General features: G+C 48.7%; 1 protein-coding gene and 1 long non-coding RNA gene across 2 annotated transcripts in view; one reads left to right on the forward strand and one right to left on the reverse strand.

Annotated features, from left to right (window-relative positions):
* Positions 1 to 8,659: 8,659 nt before the first annotated feature.
* Positions 8,660 to 11,900, reverse strand: LOC146768026 (uncharacterized). The gene is made up of 2 exons (XR_014953973.1): positions 11,541 to 11,900; positions 8,660 to 11,101 (listed from the first exon to the last, which is right to left on the reverse strand). It is a non-coding gene; the product is annotated as an uncharacterized LOC146768026 (long non-coding RNA).
* Positions 11,901 to 12,078: 178 nt separating this feature from the next.
* The window catches only part of PARP1 (poly(ADP-ribose) polymerase 1), a 32,674-nt gene continuing 31,053 nt past the window's right edge, over positions 12,079 to 13,699 (forward strand). The window contains exon 1 of the mRNA XM_021536992.3: positions 12,079 to 12,240. Within this exon, the coding sequence (XP_021392667.3) occupies positions 12,121 to 12,240 (120 nt within the window). The 5' untranslated portion in view covers positions 12,079 to 12,120. The remainder of the gene's footprint in view (positions 12,241 to 13,699) is intronic.

The following is a 13,699-nucleotide window of genomic DNA, read 5'->3' on the forward strand; positions in this document are numbered from 1 at the left end:
TTGGCAGCACGCACAGGCAGCAGCATGTCTGCTGAAGTCACACTCAAGCAGTATTTTTAACGGGGCTTGAAAGAACTGCCAGCTCCTCTGCTGCTGAAAATGGGGGTATTTTTAGCAATTAGCTGTATTCAAATGTTCCTTCCACGATCTGCACAGGCAGTAAATGGTTTAGTAGATTACCAGATATTCCCCTAGATAAAAGCAGTGCTTGCTGTGTTAAAAAAAATGTTAACTCAGATGGAAATCTTCACACTTCACTGTACCAATTCACACTGAGGCAGGGCTGGGAAAGGGATATAACCTTGGGGATTCCTGTTAACATTTGTGTGCCCCCATTCTGAGAAAAACTTGACTTCTTCAGCTATGCTGTCTGCTTCCTGTAGTGCTTTGCATTACTATAGATTCTTTCAGCTCGCAATCTTGGACCTTTCCCTCAATAACATGGAGGTGGACAAGATAATCAGTAGGTGAGTGGGATCTATTCCCATCTGGCAAACTCTTGCAGTTGAATGTAGTCCTCAATAAATCAATTTGAGTTTCCTGGCATGTGGCAGTCTGTGATAAACTATATGGTGATGTTAATAATAACCCTAATAGTGGTTAAGAATAATGTTTCTCAAACAGATCTCGCATCAGCCATCAGGCTGCCATGGGGTGGCAGGAGATGGCTCTGATCTGGAGATTACATGGATTGTTCTGGAAGAGGAACAGTGCCTCAGATGGCCCTGATTCTGCAAATACTGGAATTGCTTTTTCTCAAAGCATATGCTTACACTTGAAGTCTGCAGTTGAGGAGTTTAAGCAGAGACACAAAATTAAACAAGTGTTCAACAGATTTGTTATAATTTTAAGTCCTCTGTTTCAGAGGGCCTGGCATTCAATACTGGAATGCAATTTTAATGCCTCTTGCTTGCTCTGTAAAGCGGGGGAATTTTTTAGCTGGGGAAAAATGTTAAACATTGATTGCATGCATTTGGCAGCTTTACCTGACTTTGGACAGGGGAGAGCCACAGGTCTGCCAGATTCAGCATTTCTTTGAGTGGAGCAGGAGAATGCTGGAGGTGGTGGGTGCTGGAGCAACTGTCCCATCACTCAGAGTCCTTCAGGAAGGACTGGATGGAAAAAGTTCCTTTCAGTTATAAAATCACCTGTGAAATAGGCTAGCAGAGCTACCCCAAGACAAATCCTTTCTTCTGCAGGGCAGGAAAGGGAGGCATAGTCTGCCTTTTATTTCTCCTTATGAGAAGCTCTGTGAGTCAAGATTTCCTTTGCAAGCCAATATGGAAACTTTAATGCCTGACATTAAATAGTCTTTTTAAAGCTGTGCTGAACTGAAAAAAAAAAAAGTTAATTAGAGCTTCTTGCAAAGGAAATAAAAATGTATTTTAGTTAAAGTAGTGACATTTCCTTTTGATAGAAAGCTGGTGTTTCCAAGAGTCTGAGATAAAGGCTAATAGGCAGGCTAATCAAAGAACACAGGAACAAGTCCTTATGCAATACCTCTCCCGTCTGTTCAGTACAAATCCATTTGATCTTTACCATTAAGCAAGGGAATTTAGCTTCATGTCACAAAAAAAGAATATCTGAGAGTACAAGAGAAGAATTGTGTCCAGGCCACAAGCTTTCTGTCTTGGCTCACAGGCATCTTTCTCCACAAGAAAGTCAAGTTGTAGTGAAATTTGGAGCTCGTTTTGACCTACTGTAAAACCAGTCACCAGACATAAATGTAGGTCTCAGATCTTGAAGATCTCTCAGAGCTCAAGGAAGTAAAAGAGCCTGAGCCCCAGGCTCAAATTTATTTCTAAGATATGGGGAAGTGCTACTCTGCAGTCCAGCTCAGGATCTTACATTGTACTTCATACTTCTATTTTTTTCTGTGTTTCTCTTCTGTCCCTTTTCACCCTCCTCCTATTTATCCTCTTCCTTATCTGCTGATATGTTTCTCTGTAGCATCTTGCTCTTTCACTACTTCATATTACCAACACCAAAAAGCATTGCATCTAACATAGGAGGAATGCTGTATTAGAACTCAGTTTTTTGGGCAAGATTCACCAGGTGGAGAAGTAGGAGCTCCTGTTTTGATGCAAGCAGTGGTACTTTGACTACACACAGAGCACAGCATCTATAGGTAGAGCATCAGGGCAGGGGTCAGGCTCAGAAGGGCAGAACCATGCTTTCTGCAAGTGTGGGGATTTTTTGTAAGTTCTTAAAATATTTGGTTTCTGCTGCTTTAAAAGCAAGCTGAAGAAGCTGCTTTCAACAGGCTTTCCTCCTCACCCTAGAATGAGATGTCCAAAGAAGCATTTGGAAACTTCTGGGATGGTATCAGGCAGTCCAGTTCCTTCACAGAATGCTGCTCTGATTCCAAGTTCAGGCAATTTCTGTTGCAAACACCCGGTGGATTTTCTTTTCTAATTACACTAATTAGCCTCAATCGAGAATAAAGAATCTGATGCTTCATCCTCTGGCACTGCATGTTCCTTGAAAGAAAAGAGACAAGCTGGTGTTTGTGTCTTTTCCCACAAAGAAGAAAAGTTTGAGCACATTTTGAAGCCCGGTGTGAAAATAGGTTTTGTTCAAATGTCACTGGAAATCAGAAAGCCATCCAGAACAGCTGAGGCCACCAGGGAGGGAAGTGAAGGGAAATGGTTGTAATTTCAGCTTCCCTTCAGGAGGCCACGATGCCACCTTTGTGCAAGGGCTTTCTGGTTTTAGCTATAAAAAGGGATGGGGTGAAGCACTGTGAACACATCTTTGTCAGACTCCAGCACAATGCTGAGCTTGGAAACTGAGGCATCCACCCCTGCTTGCATTCACTGAACCTGCTGGGCATTTTGCCACACACATTAGTGTGAAGAGGATCTCATGCTGGTTCTCTTTCTTAAAAACTGATATTACAAAATGATGGACAGCCTCAAATTCCATTAAGCTCAATGCATGTGCTCAGCTGATAGGATTTGATCTCTAGGTTTATATGTAGTTTATGTCTCTTTCTCCTTGGTGGCATATCAAATGCCATATTACTCCCTCAGTTCTTCACCAGGAACACAAGAATTGTTGCTCCATTAAATAAGAAAAGGTGGAAATCATTACATTTTTTTCCATGTGCTGCTAAGAGGCTTGGGTGAATGGAAAGGGACTACTGCTGGCCTCTGCTCAAATCTAGTCCAGCAACAGCAGGATGCTTAGGGCCTCATTCACCTGAATTTTGAATTACCTCCAAGGATGGAGATCCCACAACCTCTCTGTTCAATTGCTTCATCACACTTATAATAATCCTTTTTTTCTCTTATCAAAACCACAGCCTCTTCTTTGTTTCAAATCTATCACCTTCATCCTTCTGCTGTACACCTCTCCATCTTCTCCAAACACTCCCAATTAACAGAGTTTGTGTCACATGAAAAAAAGATGGGCAGAGTTGCAGGATGCATTTCCAGACTGAGACTTCAGATATTATGGCTCCAGCTGAGTCTGAGCTACTGGCTCACATTATTGGTACACTGAGGATCAAAAATGTACAAAAATCATGTTTGATCTAAGAGTCAAACACGGATCACAGCTTTGCACAGATCAATGAATTCAGACCAGATTTGGCACTAGGAGGAGCCAAAGGGAAACCTCTCCAAACAGGTTTCCAAATCAATTGTCCAAATTTCCCTTGAAAAACCCTGTAAGTGCCCCAACACTTTGTGGTGGTCATGACTGAGATGTTTCTTTGTCCTTCCAGGTGGATTTGATATGTGATGTTAAGTGCTGATCCCCTCAGGAATGCAGATCCCCTTTAAAACTGGTAGGTGTGATAAAGCCAAATCCAGAGTAAGAGCCTGCAATTGTCACTGTACTCAGACTTCAAGGACAGCTCTGAATTTGGCTGCCTGCATTGGTCACCTGATGGAAATGGCAGCAATGTGGGATTATGAGAGTGATGTCCATGAAACAGGAAAACCTTAAGGAATTGTGAGTTAGAGGTCCCTTGGAAACTGTACTCTCAAATATCTGAAAAGCTGTGGTCAGTCTGTTCTCTTGCTGAAGCTCACACTCTTGGGTGCTGGAGTTACCTTGATAAATATTGTGTAATGCACAGCTAGGAAGGAAATATGTGCTGTGTGCCAGGTTTAAGGAGCCTACAGACTTGTTCAGTGTATGTTTGACTCCAGACAGGCATAGCAGACTCGTGCACTTGAGCGAGCTCAGAAACATTCCTGCATCAGGACTAGGGTGGGCCTGTTTCAGCAGCTGAAAGTTCAGTCAGAGCTTTCCTGACACCTCAGAAGCTCTGACCTCTGAGGTATCAGGAGGCCAAAAATTGAGAAGCAGCATGAAAGCTATGCCATATGAAAGCTGGTAGAAACTAAAGTGCTGCTATATGTTTATTTCCTTTTTTTCTGCTTTGTCTTGAGAAGCGTACAGTGTCACACTCTGGTCTATTTTGATTCCTGGGGGTGTAAACATAAATATGATTCATGATAACTCATTAACACTAGTTGCAGAACAATTAAGTTAAGCAGTATTTTCCTTTGGGAGAGCCACAACTATTTTATGCCCCAGATAATTGATTTTGATATGCTTTCCCTTGGCTAGGAAATGCTAGTTCCTTGATCCACATTCCCTGCTGGTTTTGGTCACTGAATTCTTAATGTTTGAAAAGGACATAATGAAAGTTATCATATCCCATTTATCCCTTGAGACTCTCAGTTCAGTGGGGGGTCTGAGCATTTCTTGCCAACAGCAGTAACGATGATGGATCTCACTTAATGAGCAGCCACAGAGATAGGCATGCACAGAACAAATTAGCAGCTACACTTGCAGCCTTGATAGAAGGAAGACCACAGGACTCCAGGATCTCTCCCAGAGGTCATTGATTTGCTGGTTCTTCAGTGAAATTGATGATTACCGGTCCCTGCAGTTAGCTGACACTGTAAAGGAGGACAGCTCTTGCCAAAAGCAGTTTGTGAAAGTAACTGCAGACCGTGGGATCAGCAGAGGTGATGAGGCCAGAGGAGGCTGAGAATAGCAATGAGGCCTCTGCCAAAGCTGACCCTGGGGCAGGTGAGAATAACTCCCATATTCAGGCAGATCTAAAGCAAGGACGAGACCTGCTGAGCAAACTTGGAGCTGTCTGCTCTGGGAAATGCCAAAGGCAGTTTCTCTGCAGCAGCCAGCACGTCAAGGAGAGCAAGAGTTGCTTGCCCTCTACATCACTCTCCATAGCACTGAACCATGGCCAGCAGTGCTGGGGAAAGTCAGGGGCATTTAAGCTCCCTGTAGGTAATTGAAAGTTGATTGTGTCTAAAAGCAGCTGGCAGCAGCTGAATGTGTGCTAATCCCTCCCCAGGTGTGTGCCCGGTCTCAGCTCTCTCACAGGCGGGGACAGTCCACCTCTCAGCAGCTCTGCCTGCCTGCAACCTCAGCAAAGAGGTGCATCCCCTCCTAGCCCCACCAAGAGGTCAGTGTGCCCAGAAATAAGATGTATTAGTGGCAATCCTGGCCTTGTACTGCCCTTGTGCAGCTTTTCTCTGGGTGAAGAGAGGACTCCAGTTTCCAGCACTGCTAATCCTCTGTAAAGTTCATTTGGTAGCTGGAGAGATTGCTGCAGCTTTACTGGAAACAATCACCTTCCTCTGAAATGTGTTGCCTTTGGCTGGGCTGATGTGTTTATCAAGCAGTCACTTTTATCATTGCTTGCTTTATTTTATGCCATCTATTACCAGTGCCCTGTGTGCTTTTGCTCTGTGGTGTGTTTTACACATAGTTTGTCTACAAACAGTGCAAATAAAGTGCATCTGATTGTAGCTGGTTTGCTCTAATTTGAGCAACACTGGAGTGTGTGTGCTCAGTGTTGACACTGTTCTCCAGGATGAGGAGAGCAGACTCAGGGCTCCTGGGTTCTGCTGCCAGCCTTCCCTCTCTGCCATTCATTGTGTAAAAGGGATCTTTAGAATCAGAAACCTGAATAAATGAGAGCTACCTGGATTAGGGACTGAGTATTTTGCATATTTGTGAATGCATCAGATGTCCTTAAAAAGTGTATTTTTATTAGGACATTATCATTTATCAGGATATCCCCTAACAGTAATTAGTCACAAAGAAGAACTAAGATTCCCCATCATGAACATACATTTCAAAAGACTGCCAATATAAAATCCACACTCAGAGATACTTATTGTCATGAAGTTGTGTGCTTGTAATAGAGCTGAGAAATACTTCAAAAAGCAAATTTTATTAGGTAAGTGGTCAGTGCTCCTCATTATGGCAGTTACAAGCAGTTCAGAGTTTTCTGAAAGCAATGGGTTACAGAGAAGCTAGATTGACTTTTTTTGCAAGTTATGACTCAGGTAGAAATATTTAGCACTTCCAAATAGTGTAACCACTGCTGAGCTCTTAGCTAAACCCAAGGGTCTAAAGGCAAGTAGTACCATGAAGATATTTGGCAATTGAGGAAAGAGGGCATTCACAGCTTCTGGGACTGGACACATTTCTGTCTGAAGTCAACTGAGAATGAAAGAGAGCCTGTAAGAGAGTGATGAGGACAGGTCTGCCCAGTGTAACACGAAACCTTCTCATCAAGAGGCAAGGGAGATGAATTATGGGGTAGTGTAGCCTCCACTGTCACCACTCATTTGTTGCACTTAATGAATTACTGGAATCAGTCACATAATGGATGCTCAAAGACCAGAGAAAACATCCTGCTGCTCACCTGGGCAGAGCTGCAGAGCACCCAAACCAATGCCTCAGGCCTGACAAAAAGTCAGTGTGGGTACAAGAAAAGTCTGCTTTCAGCTGCACCAGGAAAGCAAGGTCTCAGCTGTCTGTGTCCATCAAAATCAGATGGGATTTAGATTTTGGATAAATTATGGGGACTAGTGGGTCACTAACTGGGCATGTTTCATTTCTCTGTGCAGTTTCACTGCTCTTTAACAGAATGCTGTAAGAAATTCCCATTTCAGAAGTGGATTTGTTTCAGAGGCTGTGGTATTTCTGCAAATGGCCTGTGCAGCCTCAAACTACCACAAAGTACTCACAGGACTGCAGAAATATAATTTTCTTCTCTACCCCAATAGCACAATGTTACTGAGAGTTTCATTGGCCACTCTGTCCCTTCTAGCCCTCTGGCTCTTCTGATTTACTTTTCTTTATTCATTTTCAAGGACCCAAACTGGAACCATATGCAGACTCTCTAGCTGGTATCTTGTGATGCCCAATATGTATTTTGGCAGCTCTTCTGGGCCAGAAGATACCCAGACTGATGGCACAGGTAGGGAAGGTATCTGCCACCCCAGGGATGAGGCCATCTGCCCTGGGGTGCTCTAGTCAGGAGTCACAGCTTGGCTTTGAGCCTATGTGGAGACAACATGTATTTGGGATTACAACTTCAGATGAGGAAGCTGCCATCCTTAATTAAACTCATCCATAAGGCTGTAGCTTGGGATTGGCACATACAGATCTCTGAGCATGAACATTTTCAGTGCTACAGCTGGTGCCTCCTTCCTTTGGCAGCAGAGCCTTTTACAAGTGGCATCCACACAGGCAGGATGATTAACAGCCCCACTGCACTACAAAGGGGAAAGATGATGCTTGGGAACACAGGTGGGAGAACAAGCTAACAGACAGCATTGACACAAAAAAGGTAGCCAGGTAGTCCTTGAGGGAGTTTGCCATATTTTCTCACAAACTCTGCCAAAGGCTGACTGAATGGCTGTGGGATTAGCTCAAGGTTTTGGAGACTCTGCTTTTCCCTTGGGTGTGATTTTTCATTCTTGTTGGCAGATAGCAGAAATCAAGAATGGACCACAGCTGCCCATGGCAGGTGCTCCTCTCTCTCCAGCTCACTGGGCTGAGCATTTCAAGTGAAGGACCCATGGTGAGACTGAAGATCATCTCTTCCCCAAGTTATGTCTCCTCACTGTCATCATAAATTAGGTATGGACTTTATCTCCAAAGCTCACTGTTTTATGTCCCTTTTAGCATTTGCAATTAAGAAAACTCTAAACAATTCCTTTCAGCATTACTTTGCCACAACATCTGCCTTTGGCTGTAGGCTCTAGTTTAATTAACTTGCCATGAGAACAAATCTCCTTTTACCCTTTTTTTAATTTCCCACTCTCTAATTTCATTGCATAATGATTTGTGTCTCAGTTGCCACATGGGGACAGTAAAACAGGGATAATGGCCTTTCCTGTGTGGGGATAATGTCAGGGTGAACAACCTCAAAGCCTGGCAAGCACCCAGGTACTAACTGTGGCAAGTACTGTGGCTGCACTTGGCTCTGCCACTGGCTTTGGAATATTATCTTCCCTAGACTCAGGATATGTAGTCACACCACTGAATTTACTGAAAGAAAGCTACTCAGTCATGTTCCCCGGCAGTCTGAAATGCTGTTGCTCCTCCTCCCTTGTCTCTTCCTACATCTACTTTCCTGGGCATCTGGAAAGCTGAAAAAGCAGGTTTATTTGAGGGACCTTTCTAAAGAACAGAGGAACCACCAGAGCTGCTTCACACAGACCTCTGTGCTGGTCTGTAGTGCAAAATTATTTAGGGGGACTGAAAAGGAGGCCAGCTCTTGGCACCTCTGCCCAGCAGGAGCACTCTAAATTCTAAATAAATTCTAAATAAAGCCAAAGAGATTGCATATGTTAATGATCACCCAGGAGAGAGGAACCATGGGAAGTTATTGAGCTATTCAAAACATATTTTAGATCCCCCAGACAGAACAATAAGCCCTCTGATTTATTCCATGGAAAGAAAAGACAGTAAGATGCTCAGTTAGATGGGGGTGCACGATCTCACATCCCTTTCCCACTGGTGTAGTCTCAGGGATGCCAGTGGGATGATCACTTGCATGAGCAAGAAGGCACAGCTGAGCCATAGCAGTGGCTGCCTGTAGCCTCCTGCATGGATGCAAACAGGGTCATCCCTGCCACACTGATTATGTGCAGTGGCATGAAAAAGTGGGTCATCAACACAGACAGGATAACCTAGCACTGAAGGGTGTTTTGTTACAAAACTCTCAAGCTATCAGATATCAAAACCAGATAATACAAAGTCTCCTGTAGCAACAAATCCAGGCTTGAGCAAGAACAGTTCTGACGCCCCTACAGGCTATAAGCGATCGTCTTCCCTGTATATGTCCAACATTTTCTCACCCTTTGTAAGATGCTTAGCAGGGTGGAAATCTTGCAGGGAGACATCTCAAGCATGTGTGAGAAATGGAGCCCAAAGCAAGACAGTCTGGAAGATTTAGTGCTCAGGTTTCTGTCAGCACAATCTGAGGGGAAGCATTTGGTCCTGTGACACTGAAGAGATAACTTATGTCTTCCTGGTGCCAGAGTTTGACCTACTTCCCTCTGCCTTTCAGAGGAATCTAATGCAAAATTGCCCAGAAAAGAAAATGTATTTCTTTGTGGTGCCTTGAAGTCACAAGCCAGGCACCTGAATGCTTGACACTGAATTTCACAGTCTGAGACACTCAAAATTGCCATAGCTGGGGTTTCTTGGACCATTCTTTTCTTCTTTACTGTTTCTGTGTGCTTTGCCTCTGGAGAACAGAAATTGCTGTTCTCCAGGGGCATTCTAGAGGTGAGATTGCAGAAACAGAAGCATTAAGAAAATTCCAAATAGCCTGACATTTATGATGAAGCCTGCACAGCAGACCTTTTGATTACACCCCCTTCCTCACCTACGCTCCTGTCCACAGCACAGTGAGCTGTGGGAGCCCAGGGGCATGTGTGAGATTTGGACTGGATACTGGGAAATGCTGATCTGCAAGCACCAGCAGCCAGTTTGGCATCTGAGTGTCAGTATATGGAGATAATCAAAACACCTCTGAGGATAACCATGAGTTCTACTTTGGTCACAGAGAGGAAAAACAAATTGGTCTCACACATTGGTGCAGAACTCGTCATCCAACAGGATCCCAGAAGTCATCAGTCCACTGAGATGAGAATGTTGTTAGAAAGGAATGTGAGGGATCACAAAGTTCTTTCTCTCTGGTAAAATGCAGCAGCTAAATATGAGGGCTCTGGAAAAACTGGATTTACTTAAAGGGATGATGATTCCCCAGAAAAGTGGCCTTGCAGATGCCACTTCTCTCAGCTTCTGCCAAAGCATTCCCTGTTTTACAAAACTTGGTATCTTCTGTGCTGTTTGTGTTAGCACTGACTCACTGGTCCCCCACGGCCCTGGGAGAGTGGAAGGGATGTGCTGTGATCCACATGTCACACTTGGGAAGACAGAGAGCAAGGCAGCTCTGTTGAGATCAATAGATTTATGGGACTAACATGATTTGGCAACTCTTGACACCACACATCAGGATGACACTTAGCCTACAGAGGAAATTACACCGCCATAAGAAGAACCATAACAATGTAATTCCTGCTATTTAGGCGTTCCTGTTTCAAAGCAACACACTAGTTGTGGCCAGACAAACTACTGTGGAATTCTCAAGTAAGGCTGAAAGGTTAAGTGCCCGGAGCTTTGAGCCTGATCCTTTCAAGCAGAACCACCTACCCCTTTCAAAAAAGAAAATCCACTAAACCCCATTTGGAGTAGTGCTAATGTAGTATGTGCTCATAACTGGAAAAAAAACAAGGTTAAGCTTAGAACAGCCATTTGTTACAGTCACTTTCTTTGCTTGTTTTTATGCTTGCAAGCCTGTGAATGTCTGTGTACTGCTCTTCATGACATCTTACAGATCCTCTGCAAGTGTCTAGGCTGCCAGTTGCAGAGCAGCATTTTAGTGTTTGGACGGGGCTCCCTTTCTTAGGAGTGAAAGCCACCATGTCATCCAGATGAACTCTCCTGCGTTTTCTCCCCACTTTTCCGCAGGGTGGGACCAAACTGATCTGTCTCTGAACCACTGGTGTCTGGGCCAGGAACTCCTGGAAGGAGTGATCAGCAAGAGCGAAGATTCTGCTGTGTGGAGCACCCGGCTGTCTGTGTGCTCGCAGCACCATCTAGTGCGTCGCAGGGATTCCTTTTCCTCCTTCCCCAAATCCGCAGTGATGTACCAGGACCCAGCCTGTCCTCCCGGGCATGCCGATAGCCCCAGGCTGGTGGGGGGCTCGCACTGAAGTCAAACCCTGCGGAGCACACGTGTGAGAGCCTGGAGAAGGACAGCACAGGATAAAAGGTGTGTCAGCATCTCAGGTTTGCTGAGATGCTGGTGTGCAGCTCTGAGTGACACCTGCAGGCTGCCTGAAGCCCACCCAGGGCTGCACATGCTGCTTCAGTTGAACCCTAATTTCAGAATCTCTATAAGATTAATGACAAACACTTGGGTTTGGAGTAACTTCAGTGTTCTCCTCTACCTTCCTCCAGGGAGGCTGCAGAGCTAATGCCCTCTGCTGATAGTAGAGGATAATTATCTACTGTGAGTAGGAAAAAAAAAAAATCCAGATTTAATTTGTCAAAGCACTCTTCTTTGATTTCGTCAGCAGCCCCACTGTTATCCCCAGGGGCTGGAGGAAACAGTGACAGAACTGTCACGGTTGGAAGGGACCTTTGGAGATCACCAGTCCAGCCCCACGCCCAGGCAGGGTCACCTGGAGCAGGTGACACAGGAGCGGGTCCGGGGGTTTTGGCTCTCTGCAGAGAAGAACTCCACGGCCCCCTGCGCGGCTGTTCCGGTGCTCTGCCACCCTCATGTACAGCCCTCCTTGCTCATGGCGGGGGGAGATTCTCGTGTTTACGGCCATCGCTCCTCGTCCTGTCGCTGGGCACCACCGGAACGCCCGCCTGGAAACGGCATCACGAGGCCAGTATTTGTCTGCGGGAGAGCTGCTGAGCTCAGGCTCCCCAAGAGGCGGGAGCCCGCTCGGTGTCGCTCGGGCGCGGGTGGGGGCGCGGGGTGGCGGCGCGGCCCGAACCCGCGGCCTCGAGGGCGCAGCACGGAACGCGCCGCCGCGCCCGCCTCCCATTGATACACCGGAGGAACCTCCAGACACGCGCAATCGATGCCCGAGAGGACGATCCGCCCGGTTGGTGAGGCATGGTACGGGCTCGGCGCTCGGCTGGCGCTGCCGCGGGCGGGGTCGCGGCGGGCGCGCGGGGCGGGGTCGCGGCGGGCGCGCGGCGCGGCGCGGCGCGGGGCGGGGCGCGGCGGCGGGAGCGGGAGCGGCGGCGATGGCGGAGCCGGCGGAGAAGCTGTACCGGGCCGAGTATGCCAAGAGCGGCCGCGCCTCCTGCAAGAAGTGCGGCGAGAGCATCGCCAAGGACTCGCTGCGCCTGGCGCTCATGGTGCAGGTACCGCGTGGCGGGGCCGCCGCGGGAGGGGGGCGGGCTGATCCGGCCGATCCGCTCGGTACCGCCGGCGGCGGGGCCAGCGCGGGATTCCGCTCCCTCCGCCCGCCGCGGTATCCCGGAGCCGCTCGGCCGCGCCTTTCGCTGCTGCGGGGGCGAGCGCAGCCTATTTTTAACAGAGGCGCAGCGTGTCCACAGCAGCGCCGGTGCCCGGGGCAGCCCTGCCCGCAGCGCTCCCGGGCGGGGGGAGCCGCTTCCCCCGCTCCCGCGGGCTGCAGTGGCGGCTGAGCCGAAGCGGTGCAAAGGTCACCGTTCGTGGCCGTGGCGGGGCTGGGGGGCGGCCCGCGGGCGCGCACAGAGGCGCTTTGTTGCCGTCCGGGGGCGAGCCGAGCTCCGCGGCTCGGCTTTTCTCCGAGGAAAGCCCCGGGAAGCGTCTGCGGCTCGCAGCGCTCGGTGTCGGCGCCGGGGAATCCCCGCTCGGTGCGCGCTTTGCCTACGAGACAGAGGAACTGCGGCCCGGCAGCTGTGAGAGGTGTGGGGCAGCCCCCGGGGCCGCAGCATCAGCGGCCGGGCCCGGGGCTCTCGCTGAGCTGGCTGGCACATGGCAGGCGTGAGACCGCTGACCGCAATTGGCGAACGGGCTGCGGAGGCACGGTTTGCTCTCCGCCGCCCGCATGCTATTATTTGCCTTTTGGGGAAGAGACTGCTCGGCTTACTTTTGGAAGGAAGGGAAGAGCCCTGTCCTGTTGGGGGCTGGGAGCTGTGCGCGGACCCGGCATCACAGCCTCCTGCGGGAGGATGCGGAGGGAATCGCCCTCCGCACGGGAGGCTCACGCCGCTGTCCGGGGAGGGGGGACTCTGTCCCGGTGGCTGCATCAGGGCAGAGGGGAGGGTGCGCCTGCAGCGTGCTGGGGGCGGGCTGAGTTTGGGGGTGTTGCTGTGAAAGGTTAGCAAAGGCATACGTGTGTGCCTGCAGAAGGCGAGCAAGGACGTGGCAGCGCAAAGCCCTGCGGATGGAGGGATGGGTGGGTGGATGGATGGATGCTGTGGCTCCCGGCCGCCCGAGGAGCCGGGTTTGGAGGATGTAGCTCGCTTGTGCCTCTGGGAGAGGCTCCGCTTGTACGGGGCGGGGAGGAAGGGCCCGGTCCCTCCTCGCCCGCGCTGCCGGGCGGGGCTGGCAGGTCTGTCGGGGTTGGAGGCAAAGCTGCTGTCCCGGAGGGGAAATACCTGCCTCTGCCTTTGTTCCCCAGATCCTCCTCCCCCTGGGGAAGATGCGGGACCGTGCGGTGCCAAGCTGCAGCGTTTGCTCGCACGTGGTCCTGCTGCCTGTCCTTTTGTCTCCCCCGCTGCACTCAGCCTGGAGCTGCTCCTCCTCCCCTGCTCCGGCTGCTGCTCCTCGGCTTCCTCACGTTTGTTACTCCTTCCTGTCTTGCCCAGCAGTTGAGGCTGATGCGAGGCGGGT

The sequence above is a fragment of the Lonchura striata genome, chromosome 3 (genome assembly GCF_050655825.1).
Source record: "Lonchura striata isolate lonStrDom1 chromosome 3, ASM5065582v1, whole genome shotgun sequence".
Taxonomy (NCBI): domain Eukaryota; kingdom Metazoa; phylum Chordata; class Aves; order Passeriformes; family Estrildidae; genus Lonchura; species Lonchura striata.